Below are 12,668 nucleotides of genomic sequence, written 5' to 3' on the forward strand. Positions count from 1 at the left end.
GTGCCCGTGGCAACCGGATACGTACGACATTTCTGTCCATGGCGGATGTATACTCTTCTGATCTGAATGGAATTTGCTATCTGGGTGTGGCTGTGCACATTGTTGATTGCTGGGCACTTTATGGTAGGTGATTAGGAAGTATCTTCTATGTGATTGTTTAAAAAAATATTATCGGCTTTTTGACAGTGTTTATCTTTATGGTTTGTTGTGTTAATGTATTACTCAGCTGGTGGCCCGGCTCACACAGCTCACTAATGTCCTGTCATGATAGTCCTACATTAAGACGCTCTGGATATAAACATACCAAATTAATTAAAACTACTAGTCCTAATAAAAATAATGATGAATAATTATACACATAATAATAATAATAATAATAATAATAATAATAATAATAATAATAATAATACACTAAAGTGTTGTTCACTTTGAGGTACTCTACTATGGTGTCATCTAGTGGACAAACTTGGGAAATTTACATTTCTTTGTGCTTTACTACCAAAAATTTGAGCATTAATTGCCCCCTTTCTAGAATGATAAATCAGCAGAGGAACGTGATGGATTTCAATTTGACAACAGTGTGTTTATTCTATTGGGATTGGAAATAGTCTTGTTACGCATAATCAAACTGATGTATTAGTTTAATCCTGAAGGACACCATCAATTAAGTGCTTGCTTGGGCCTTTCAGTTCCAGTTTTCCCCCTGCAGAAGGCATTCATTATGATCACATTCTTGTGGTTTAGCTATCACAATGTACACTGTGTATTATCCTCTGGTTTACCCAAACAGCGGCCCCACCGCTGATTTATGAGGGTGGTACTAAGCTCAAGGTCCAGAGTTTCTAATGGGGGTGGTGGTGGGATTCTGAGCATTCAACTTGTCTGAAAGACTTTGGAGCCGATGTAACATGATGTCTAGCGCTTCGCTATTCAGAGTTCAGGCCTGTCATGGTCGTCGTCAGTTCCTGTCTGAGAGCCTGGCAGATTACGGCATTCGGCTGAACTGCAGTGCAGTCACTCCTTACGGTGACCACATTTTGAAAGGAAATCTTGAACAATTGATGCTTTACCCTAACAAGACTGGTATCGATTATTAGATCAATTCTGTACAATATGGGATTCGTCCCTTTTTTCCCCCCTTTTTTTTCCCTTTGACTACAGTTGAGCCCAAATTATCTTATTGTGGAAGACCGATGTAGTTTAAATTGTCCACTTAACTGCGATGACCAACACTGAGGTGACTCAGAAGGTTGAGATCATTTTAATATTTTTTTCCTGGAAAAGGCGTGCTCTGAAGCATGGTTTTAAAATTCAACAAGATGTATCATTAGTCTACACCAGAGAAGGATGACAGTATTGCCCATTGTAGTAATTGAGACTTATACAAAAATGGTTTGTTTCTTATCTACGATATTTGTTCCTTTGTTTGTCAAGTGTGTGTATGTCTGTCTGCAGAAATGTAGCATGTTTAATTGCTGCCATTCAGAAAATGGTGTTGTTTTTTGGGACCTCTCTATTATTTAATTGCTCTCTCTCTCCTTTGAGTACAGGTGTTGCTCCAATATAGCATCATTTCTGTCATCATTCTTTCTGGGAAATATTTTTAAATGTTGCTTATGAGAGCTCATTATGAATATCTCTACCAATATGAAATTAAATATGACAATAACTACTGTCGCATTTAGGCAAATGCCTTTTTACTAGGGGATTGCTAAGTATACACCTCAGTGCAGTATGTGTGTTCTTGTATATTTTTTACACTTCATGATTGGCTTACCTTTTCTTTTTACCAGCATATGTGACTTAATGCTTTGGCTGCATGACAGTGAGTCACAGTTAAATATGAACTGACAGCCCAAAGTGATGTCAGTGACATGGTTCCTGTCCCAAGGGTCTGGGAGCAGGCATGTGTGTGTGTCTGTGTGTGTGTGTCAACATTCACCAGCCTGTGCGTGCTCTGTTTGCTCAGGCCAGAGCAATTGCTTCACAGGAGACCGAGCCAGTCCCTCAAGCAGCCAACTCCCTGGATTACATCAGCATAGCGTGAGTGTACCTTTGTGTAAGCCTCTTAGGTCAGATACACTGACCTGATACAGGCCAGGGAGCTGAAGAGCTGGCCATGTAAGTAAGGAAGAATTAGCAGTGATTTTGTATTTGAATTTAAAACAGTAACAGAATCTTACAGAATTTCACACTTCAGTGGGGATCATTATTAAAAATCACAGGCAGTTCGGCAACTTTTTTATTATACTATTGGCAACAATTGTGTCTATATATACAGTATATAATAAGCCACACTGCTGCAGTCCATTTTAATATACATGGGGGTGAACTGGAGTAGTGTAATTTAAGCTGAAAACCATTTGACGTTCAATATTTAGATGCAAGGCGTGAAAGCAGCTTGACTTATTTCCTGGATGTTTAGGGTTTCGGAGAGGTCAACAGCAAAGTTGCACGAGGCGAGTAGTGCTGATTTGAGCTGTTTGCCTGCTGCCGTTTTCTTCACTGGCAGCCTCATACATTGTGTATAGTTGATGTGACATCTCCCTCCATTCAGTCATTTTCTTTGCTGAGAATCAAATACGAATCTTTGTAATCCTATGATATGACGATGATTTCAGGAGTACCAGCATCACCTATGACATATTGTCTAACCAGGCAGAGGTTGTGGTAACTGTTCAGCAGGTTGTCTGCTTCTCCGTAAAACCGCACTCTCAGAAATAAAGGTACAATGAGTGCCTGAAGAGGTACAAATGCTTGTCTTTGGGGTGGGATGCTATAGGTGCATAGATTGTACCCAGCAATATATCATTAATTGGTACCCTTTATGCTTGGAAAATGTACTGTACTTTCAGGGTACATTTAGGAAATTTGATCCTTGAACAAAATACAAAAATGTATCTCCACTGTGACTTTATTTCTGAGAGTGGAGTTTATAATGATAGGTTGCGAAAAGTTATTTGATGTCATATAAAAGCTGACCCACTAACACATTTCTTCCTCTGTTTAATTAAATTGATTATTTGGTATACATTGTCCATTTAGGCAGGTACTGTCTCTTTCTGCCAGTCCACTCTTATATAACATATTGATATCGTAAATTACTTGGATGACAATATAACAGTGCAGTTTTTATTGGCAGGAGACCAGATTTAATATTTAATTAAAAGTACCTCCAATAAATCCATAAAGTTGTGTATTTCGATAAACTAGTCTCACCTCACCTGCCCTGCTACTGAAGCACATTGATTGTTCCTCAAAGGAATGTGCCAACAGCTATTGTCATCAGGCTGTTTTTCTTAGAGGCATGAGCAGCAGGAAAACCATGGTACTTGAAATATGCGATAGCCAGAAGATACCACTGTTACCAAGCTGGAAAGGCACACTGGAGTGAAGTGCAAGACAGGAATCTACAGTGCTTAGATGAGGACCTGACTCGCACAATCCATCGGCAGAAGCCTCTGTGACAAATGATGGAGGTGTGACTCCTGGTAATGAATGTCTGGTTATCTGTAGAAACTGTAGAAAATATGATTCTGAATGGATTTTTATATTAGTGCTTGAAATCCTATGGGCCTGCCATCAGGCCAGTGGCAGTCCTGATATGTACTAATGAACATGTCCTGAGATTGTGACGCACACTACACATTCCCACTACACAACAAAAAATATTACTGTGCACTCTAAGCTATTATTTTGATTTCAATTTTAGATTTTTAATAGATTTGCAAAAATTCATTTTGTGTTATTAAGTGTAGATTGATGTGTAGAAAATGGCTATTTTATCAATTTAAAATTCATTCATTCATTCATTATCCTAACCCGCTTATCCTGAGCAGGGTCACAGGGGGGCTGGAGCCTATCCCAGCATACATTGGGCGAAAGGCAGGAACACACCCTGGACAAGGCACCAGTCCATCGCAGGGCACACACATCATTCACTCACACACTCATACCTATGGGCAATTTATACTCTCCAATCAGCCTAATCTGCATGTCTTTGGACTGTGGGAGGAAACCGGAGTACCCTGAGGAAACCCACGCAAACATGGGGAGAACATGCAAGCTCCACACAGAGAGGCCCTGGCCGACGGAGAATCGAACCCAGGACCTCCTTGCTGTGAGGCGGCAGTGCTACCCACTGCGCCATCCGTGCCGCCAAGTACTGTAGATGGTGTAGTAAATTATAATATTCTGCATGATTATTTTGTGGAATTAGGTGTCTGTTTTTTATTAGCACAATTAGTATGCCTAATGTAATTTTTGATATTCAATATTATTAATAAAATGTTTTCCTTTGGTTTTTATTTGCTTAATTTACATCCTCTTGGGGAGCAGTGCTGCCACCCAATGGCCAAGTGCTGTCCATGATCACAAGCGTACAGCTATTAAAGAAATACAATAAGGGCCCATTGCAGTCCAGCAGCCTTGAGTCTGATGGATTTGCATTTTCCATCCAGCCCATTCATACTGGGAATGCTCTGAATTGGATTTTCAGTTCCACACTTTTCATTCGTTACACGCAGTGCATTCACACAGCTTCATATGAGGATGATGATGATGATGTCCAATGTGAAGATCCACTTATCACCCCCCCTTCAGTGGGATATCGGGATTTCTCTGGAAATGCTCCCGGGGCAAGCTGTAAAAAAATTAGAAACCAATAAGTCAAAACAATACCTGATTAAAACCATTATTTGATATTTGCCCAAAAATCTTTCGTTTTCTTTCGAAAAGAAAAGCCAGACAGAACATCTACCAATTTATACTGTATTTCATACCTTTACATAATGCACAACACGCTTTAAACAGAGCAGGACTGACAATTGATCCACCGGTGCTGTGAAATGTCAAAGTCGTTTCCTTTTGTTTATGGAAGTTTGGGACGATTGTTAAAGAGTCTCTGGGCTCTGCTATAGATCTACGCTGAAGATTGCCTGTCAGTGTCATTGATGTGTCTACCTGTGATGGCCAACTTGCTGTGTAAGCATCACAAGGACTTAACAGTTACTGGAATTTCACTCCTCCCGTATTGATTTTTATGCATTCCTCCATACACAAAGAGACATACAGGTCTGTTTGAATATTTTCACCATGTGTGCATCAGGGGTCATGAGACAGGAGATTTTTACAGTGTTGGGGGTTTAAAGGGAGAGATGGCAACATGAAATGAACCATCCAAGTCTCACATATCATAGACTTATTAAATCTTCTGCTGCTGTAGCCTATCCACTTAGAGGTTTGACACATTGTGTGTTCAGAAATGCTCTTCTGCATACCACTGTTGTAATGTGTGATTATTTGCATTACTGTCACCTTCCTCTCAGCTTTAACCAGTCTGGCCCTTCTCCTCTCACCTCTGTCATTAACAAGGCATTTCTGCCCACACAACTGCTGCTCACTGGATGTTTTTTTTTGTTTTTTTCGCACCATTCTCTGCAAGCTTTAGAGACTGCTGTGCGTGAAAATCCCAGGAGACAAGCAGTTTCTGAGATATTCATCCTTATCCCATCCTGATGATGTGAACATTAACTGAATGTTCATTACATTTTATTTAGCAGATGCTTTCATGCAAAGCAACGTACAAAAATAATAATAATAATAATAATAATAATAATAATAATAATAATAATTGACAGTGTTTCTTGTGAGATTGGCTTCAGGAATTCTTGCTGCAGGATAAAAGTTGAGATGAAGATTCCATAATAATGTTTGATAAATTGTCACTGGAAGAAGAGGATGTAAAGTAATATGTACCTGTGTTTATAGGGCTGGGTTAAAAAAACAAAAAAACATGTAATATTTTAAAATATTATTTTTCAGAATGGCACAGAGTATAAATGTGAATGTGTTGTGCACTATATGAAAATGTCTGAAAATAACAACATTAGCAATATCAAATACTGCAAATACAGTTGCAGTTACTGCATTCACTTTATTGAAAAGGTCCAAAAACAGTAGTTGTATAATTTTTCCACAATAAAGGTTATGCAGTTTGACACCTTTCTGATTCATACAATAAAGAAGTTCAGAAGTTTCAGTAATTTTTGTGCGTAAATCTGTGTAGGTATTAAGCCTGTTCTTGTGCCCGTGGGAGCTGGCCGGGAACAGAAAGCAATTGTAAACTGAACTCTGTGGAGACACCATTTAAATCCTATGCCCTCAACTGGGGTCTAGAGGGACTGTGTATAACCCACTGCTGGCCTGAGTTTAAGCACAAATCGGGGGGTGAATGTTAGGGAATAGCTGGCCCGTTATGGTCCAGTTGGCCTGAAAAACAGCCAGGGACCTCTCGAATGTGTTAAGCCAACAAAACAGATGAAAAACTAAACCAAGGAAAAGCTGGGTATTGAATGAACCTAGCGGGAAATGGTATGACACCGCACATAAAGATCCCCGGGCCAGAAAGCTGATACGCTGGCTTACGTGACTGTAGATCATTGAATGGAGTGGGAGATTTATATGGAGGAGAAGTGCCCTGCCAGCCCCATAATGGCTGCCCAGGGAAGAGGTAGAGAACAAGGCGAGGGTTCAGAAGGGGCCCTGATGAGGCAGTAAACACCAGCGAAAGGCAGAGGATTTGTGCATTCCCAACAAGTACATTCCTGGAAATTAACTCTAGGGAGAAAATAAGTTATTTCGATGTACAATTTGAAGGGGGAAATGTTCCAGGCTCTAAACCAAAGAGAGGCTTGTGGCAGGGTTGTGGTCATGTGGTGAGGCCATATGTCTTTCACCTTTTCACTCAGAGTTAATTTACACAGCCTGAGTATTATTGATAAAAGTAGATGTACTTACTGTTTGCAAACACCCATGTGTGCACTCCTCAATGAAGGCAACAGGAAAGGACACTGATAATAAAATTATTTTGATAAATAATTGTTTGATATGCAACTGCACCAACTTGTTGTCATGCAGTCAGCAATCCCAACATGTGGAAAATAAAAACGTCAAAGGCTGCTTCCCTCTAGAAAATGTACACCACGCAGTTTGGGGAACCTGGGGGGTGGGGGTTGTACACCACACAGCGTGGGGTAACTGGAGGACAGGGGGTGGGCTGTCGGCCTGGGCTGACCCCCAAACCACAAGGCAGTTTAATCTGTTTACCTAGTAATCAGTCATCCCAGCGGTAACCAATGACAGTCTATAGGGAAGCTTCCGAAGGATGACACTGTCCAGAACACCACGGTTGCCATAGCAGAGCACTCGCATGCCATTCGCTGATTCAGATAAATTGAAACATTCATTTGGAGGGAGAGCCGAATCGCATCTCCGATCGCATCGTATTCTGTGAAAACCATTGGAACACTCTTGGGCAGCCATTTTACCACATTAACGACAGCACTCTCATCAAATCCCGGCAAGGCGGGCAACCTTTACACAAAGATATATGGAGAGCAGAGTAGTTTTATTGCCATTAACAGGCCGTTCGGGAGGTGTAAAGACCAGAGAGGTCGGTGGCGTATATGCGCGGAGATTAGCTCATTAAGGAGCGTGGGTCTGGATGCGTAGCTTTTACCTTCCTATTCATCTGTACCAGCTCATGAAATATTAACGCTGCCATCCTGGTCTACCGTTCATGGGATCGATGAAACTGTAATATCTAGCGTGTATAAAAACCTCCCCGATATGGTCCCAGCGCAGCCATAATAAACTGTAGCATGTTAATGGCCGTACTAAGTTTCCTCCACATCCTGGCAGCAGGCACTCTGGTGTGAAATGACAGAAAGGACGGATCACTGTAACCACTGTTCATGGCCGTAATGGGATTACAAGCACACAACTGTACCATTTGTACACGGATCCTGGTACATGTGAACAATCATAGGATGTTTTCAAACGCAAAAATAACGTCAAATTTACACATTTATTTCCATTAAAAATTTGTGTTACATTTGTATTTCTAATTTGTATTTTCATATAGAGGGAAATTTATAGTAATCTGAAGAAGACAGAACACCCGGAAATAATTAGGGCGTCCACGGATATATTCCTGTGCTTGTGTTTTGCTCACAGTCTAGGCCCAATGTGGGTAAGCTTAATATTTGAAATTGTCCTCACTGCACTCCAAGTACAGTACCGTACTCTCTGACTTGGCAATAGGTGGCTGGGCATCGCTGAAAATTAATTGACCATCCTGTACTATGACAAGAAATATAGCTCTTTTTGGTTTCAGTAATATCAGACTCATCAAATATTAAAGGGCTGCTTCATAGGAAGGAAGATGTCATCACATTATTGAGATCTTTAAAACACTGACTGATGATCTCTGTCTCCTTCTTTAGCCCACACTCAGCTCAATCAAAGTGGAAGCCTTGGTATTTTGATTCAGCGGTTATAATGGTTCTGTCCTCATGAATAATACATATACTACAAGTTTAAAATGTCTAGCAGAGAAAGATGCGTATGAGACAATGAATATGTTTTAAAATGCGAACATGACATCACCTTATTAATAAGTACCGAAGAGGGACAACGAGCTATTGGATTTAGTCAGTAACCCTTTTAGCTGCCCGGATGTTCGGTATTCAGATACTCCTTTTGATATCTGATACTGCAGGTTTTAAGACGGAAAGTGGGAATGGCTTATGGATTGCTAAGAGTTCCGAGATGGCAAGCCCCTCTTTCTCTATGTTGAACGACGGAGAGATCGCCGGATGTAGAGGAACTTTACAGAACAGCCATATCGATTAGCAAATCAATAAATCAGGCGCTCAGTATTATCTAAAAGCATGGCCGTTTCCTTCCCAACAAGGTTGCACGGGTAAACAGAAGTGAAGACTATTATTATCGCTTAATTACATTGAGGTTTGTGTCGTTAGAAGACGGGTAATAAAAGCAAACAATGACTCAGAATTCTAATAGATTACTTTTTAACACATATTACAATCAATTATTTTTTCTTTTTACGTATTTCCTTTTTATGTATTAACAACCACGGGACGTTTTGTTGTAGGCCTATTTGTTTCTTATCTGTGGTCTAATTAAAATAAATCTACGTAAAATATAATGTTGAAACAATGGGGGTATTTCAGCTCAGTGACATTATGATCTTGTCTCTCGTATTCATAATTATGAACTGACTTGTCTCTGGTGGATCCGTAACTGCATATTGATCGACTACTAATCATTCATTTCCCTTAAATTTACCTCTCCCCAGTCCCCAAGGGAGGAAATAGGGTGTTCAAATATACTGAAGTAAAAATGGGCCGTCACTTCTTTGACATGCTGCAGGTCTTTATACATGCAATGCGTTTCACTGAAGGGGATGCCCTTCCAACGTCCAGCCTTATACGGAAGAGGACTACTCCCAGAGGACCGCCAGAGCCTTGTTCTTTAAAGGAGGCGGAACACCACTCCACTGTGGTTTGACAGCGCACTCACCAGAACAGATGCGTGCGTGCTTTTTCTGCTGAACAACTGGAAATGTTTTCTTTGGCTTCGAAGAACAAACGGTTGACTCTTATGAATTACTTCTAATTGTATATATATATAAAAAAATACGACAAGAGACGACGGTAAGTTTCTGGAAATTATATTCTAATCAGTTAGCAACAATTGTTCAATGTACTCAATGTGCTCTGCTGTTGTAGTCTATCAGGTGTTTCTTGTACTTTGCGAGTGACTATGATAGCTATGATTTAATGCAATAATTCCAATGAATGATGGCTTAATGAGGCGTAAAACCACACTGAAATTATCGTAGTCATTTGATGGGGATACAGGTGTAAAATATTGATGTCATGTCAGAAATTGTAAATAATAATAATAATAATTAAAAATGAAATATAATTATAAGTTTTTAAGTGTACGCATTCCTGTGCATTTTTTTCAAATGTGACATGGCGTTATTTACAATCTAGCAGCGTCTTTTCTGATTTTCTACAACAATAAACCCTAGGTACGAACTACACAAAGAGCAGTACAGGTCAGCAAGTGTGGCCGTTTGCGTCCTGTTTCTCGGCGGATCAGAGTTGATTTTAAGGGCTACTTCTATGTCTGAATAAGAAATACATTTTCAAGCCGCCTAACTTCGGTATAGAGAACATATCGCTGTGCATTGTGTAGGCCTCCTTTGGGACAAAGCATAGAAAATGACCTCACATTGATTTCCTTTTTTTTCCCACAGACTGAAAGAGGATGTTATTTATATTTTTACAGGAACTTTCACAAAGGAATTCGTTGGCATTCCAGTAAGGAAAGGGGGCCAGGAAAATCCATACAGAGCAGAAAGCGCAACGATATCTAATGCAGTCACGAGCTAAACAAGTTGCCACTGAAGGAAATATTTGCACCGCTGCTTATAATTGAATCATTAACAAAGCCTTATGAATTCATAAATATGGATAATCTAATAATGTAGACAAGCTACTTCCCCATCCTTCCATGAGACAAAAAGCCTGTAGACATGCATTAATAGAACACAATCTGTAAGCAGTGGCTTTTTATCGTTTTCCGAAACAAATTGAACCCAGACAGTTCCTCTGAGCTCAGGTCCTTAAATCTGGTAAAGTGGGGGAAAAAAATTACATCCAGCACACTTGCAAAAGAGGGCACCTGCTCTCAATGTGTCTTTAAACGAAGGAAAAAAAAATAAAAAATCGACAAACTTCTGAAAGGCAGCCATGTCAGAAAAGAAATCCCGGAACTCGGACACCCGGCCCAAGTGCATCCGTAGCTGGAGTGCGGACAGCTACGTGTGGAGCAGCAAGAAGCGCTCCAGGAGTGCCCAAAATGGGCCGGGGGCGAGCGTCATAGAGGGGGAGGTCCTGGAGGACCAGGCCGGGCGCTCGGCCTCCTGCCCCCGCAGACGCAGGGAGAGGAAGTGCAGCTGCGCCGGGCCGGGCGAGGGGGACCCAGAGCTCCCCTGCCGAAAGGCCCTCACCCGCCGCTCCCTCCGGCAGAAGTTCCAGGACGCGGTGGGCCAGTGCTTCCCCCTGCGCACCCACCACCACCACCACCATCACCACCACCACCAGGCCGGCGCCTCCAGGCCCTTCTCCGTCCTGCTCTGGTCCAAGCGCAAGATCCACGTCTCCGAGCTGATGCAGGACAAGTGCCCCTTCTCCTCCAAGTCGGAGCTGGCGCACTGCTGGCACCTCATCAAGAAGCACGTCTCGCAGCCCGGCGGCTCCATCGCTATCGCGGCCGACCAGAAGGGCGGCGCCTTCCCCGCTTCCTCCTTCTCCTCCCCGCCGCCCCTGCTTTCCTGGGAGGAGATCGCCGGCAGGGGCCCTCCGGGAGGCGGCGGCAGCCTGGACGACTGGGACCCCTCCCGTCCGCGGGACAGGGCGCAGGGCTGCTCCCACACGGACTACATCCTGGTGCCCGACCTGCTGCAGATCAACAACAGCCCCTGCTACTGGGGGGTGCTGGACCGCTTCGAGGCGGAGGAGCTGCTGGAGGGGCAGCCGGAGGGCACCTTCCTGCTGCGCGACTCGGCGCAGGACGAGTTCCTGTTCTCCGTCAGCTTCCGGCGCTACAGCCGCTCGCTGCACGCGCGCATCGAGCAGAACGGCAAGCGCTTCAGCTTCGACGGGCGCGACCCCTGCTTGTACCGCGACCCCAGCGTGACCGGCCTGCTCAGGCACTACAGCGACCCCGCCACCTGCCTCTTCTTCGAGCCGCTGCTGTCGCGCCCGCTGCCCCGGAACTTCCCCTTCACCCTGCAGCACCTCTGCCGGGCCGTGGTCTGCAGCTGCACCACCTACCAGGGCATCGACGCGCTGCCCCTGCCCCACTCGCTCAGGGACTACCTCAGACAGTACCACTACAAATGCAACGGGGCCTGCGCCGTGTAGAACACGACGTCTTGCCTTACGCGTCCCGCTGGTGCCTAACACGGAGGAGGTCGTCACAAGCTCGCTCAAAGACTGCACAATTTGGCTGTTTTTTTGTATTCCTTTTGAGTCAGCTACAGCTATTTTACAGCTATGAAACCTCGCCTTGGATAAAAAGCACAGGGGGAAACATCTAGGTTTAGTATGGACAGTTTATTGGTCATGGGACAGGTGACGATTTAAGCTTCTGCTCGTCAAGTTCACGTAATGAAGACTGAACAAGGGTCCTGCAGCTACACTTCTGTAGTTAGCACCTGTTATGTGCACAAAGCTAACAAATACTATAATTGCACTGGACTTCTAAGTCTGTTGGGAGCTTTGAATCATCTTTAGTAGAAGAATAAAATCCTACCCGTAAGCCTCCTGCTGTGGTGGATAATGGTTGATAAATGTGAAAAAGAAAGGAAGCTGAATTTCAGAGGACTGTAGAAGCTTTTTCATCAAACACAAGTCAATATATACGTACACATATATGTACAGTACACAGACTGGGATGGTTTTTTTGTCAGGTTTGATGGACATCTTCCCCTCACCAGAACAGCATTAGGATGGAGACAGTAAACTCAATACAGAAATGTCGATGAAATGCAGAAATGCTGATGTTATTACACTTGGATCCACCAGGTGGCGATATATATACACACAGTGGAAATATAGCTTGGGGCCAGTTTCTTCAGCCTTCATATTTTAGTCTGTTGTACTTCATAGGTCTTACGACCTAGTTACTGCCTGCCAGTTAGACTGGCTATCACCTTTTTTGCAAGCTTTTTGTGACGGAAAAAGTGTTAAAGAATATTTATTTTTGTGTAAATGGAACAAAATGTGGCA

General features: G+C 42.8%; 1 protein-coding gene across 1 annotated transcript; it reads left to right on the plus strand.

The window, feature by feature from the left end:
• The first annotated feature begins 10,625 nt into the window (after nucleotides 1-10,625).
• socs4 (suppressor of cytokine signaling 4) lies at nucleotides 10,626-11,801 on the plus strand. Its single transcript, XM_061244967.1, has one exon. The coding sequence runs from the start codon at nucleotides 10,626-10,628 to the stop codon at nucleotides 11,799-11,801; it is 1,176 nt and encodes a 391-aa protein (XP_061100951.1).
• Nucleotides 11,802-12,668: the final 867 nt, after the last annotated feature.

This window comes from Conger conger, chromosome 1 (genome assembly GCF_963514075.1).
Source record: "Conger conger chromosome 1, fConCon1.1, whole genome shotgun sequence".
Lineage (NCBI taxonomy): Eukaryota > Metazoa > Chordata > Actinopteri > Anguilliformes > Congridae > Conger > Conger conger.

What these genes read in the sequence shown, in the direction of transcription:
- socs4 (XM_061244967.1), top strand. Translation starts at nt 10,626, where the DNA reads ATGTCAGAAAAGAAATCCCGGAACTCGGACACCCGGCCCAAGTGCATC.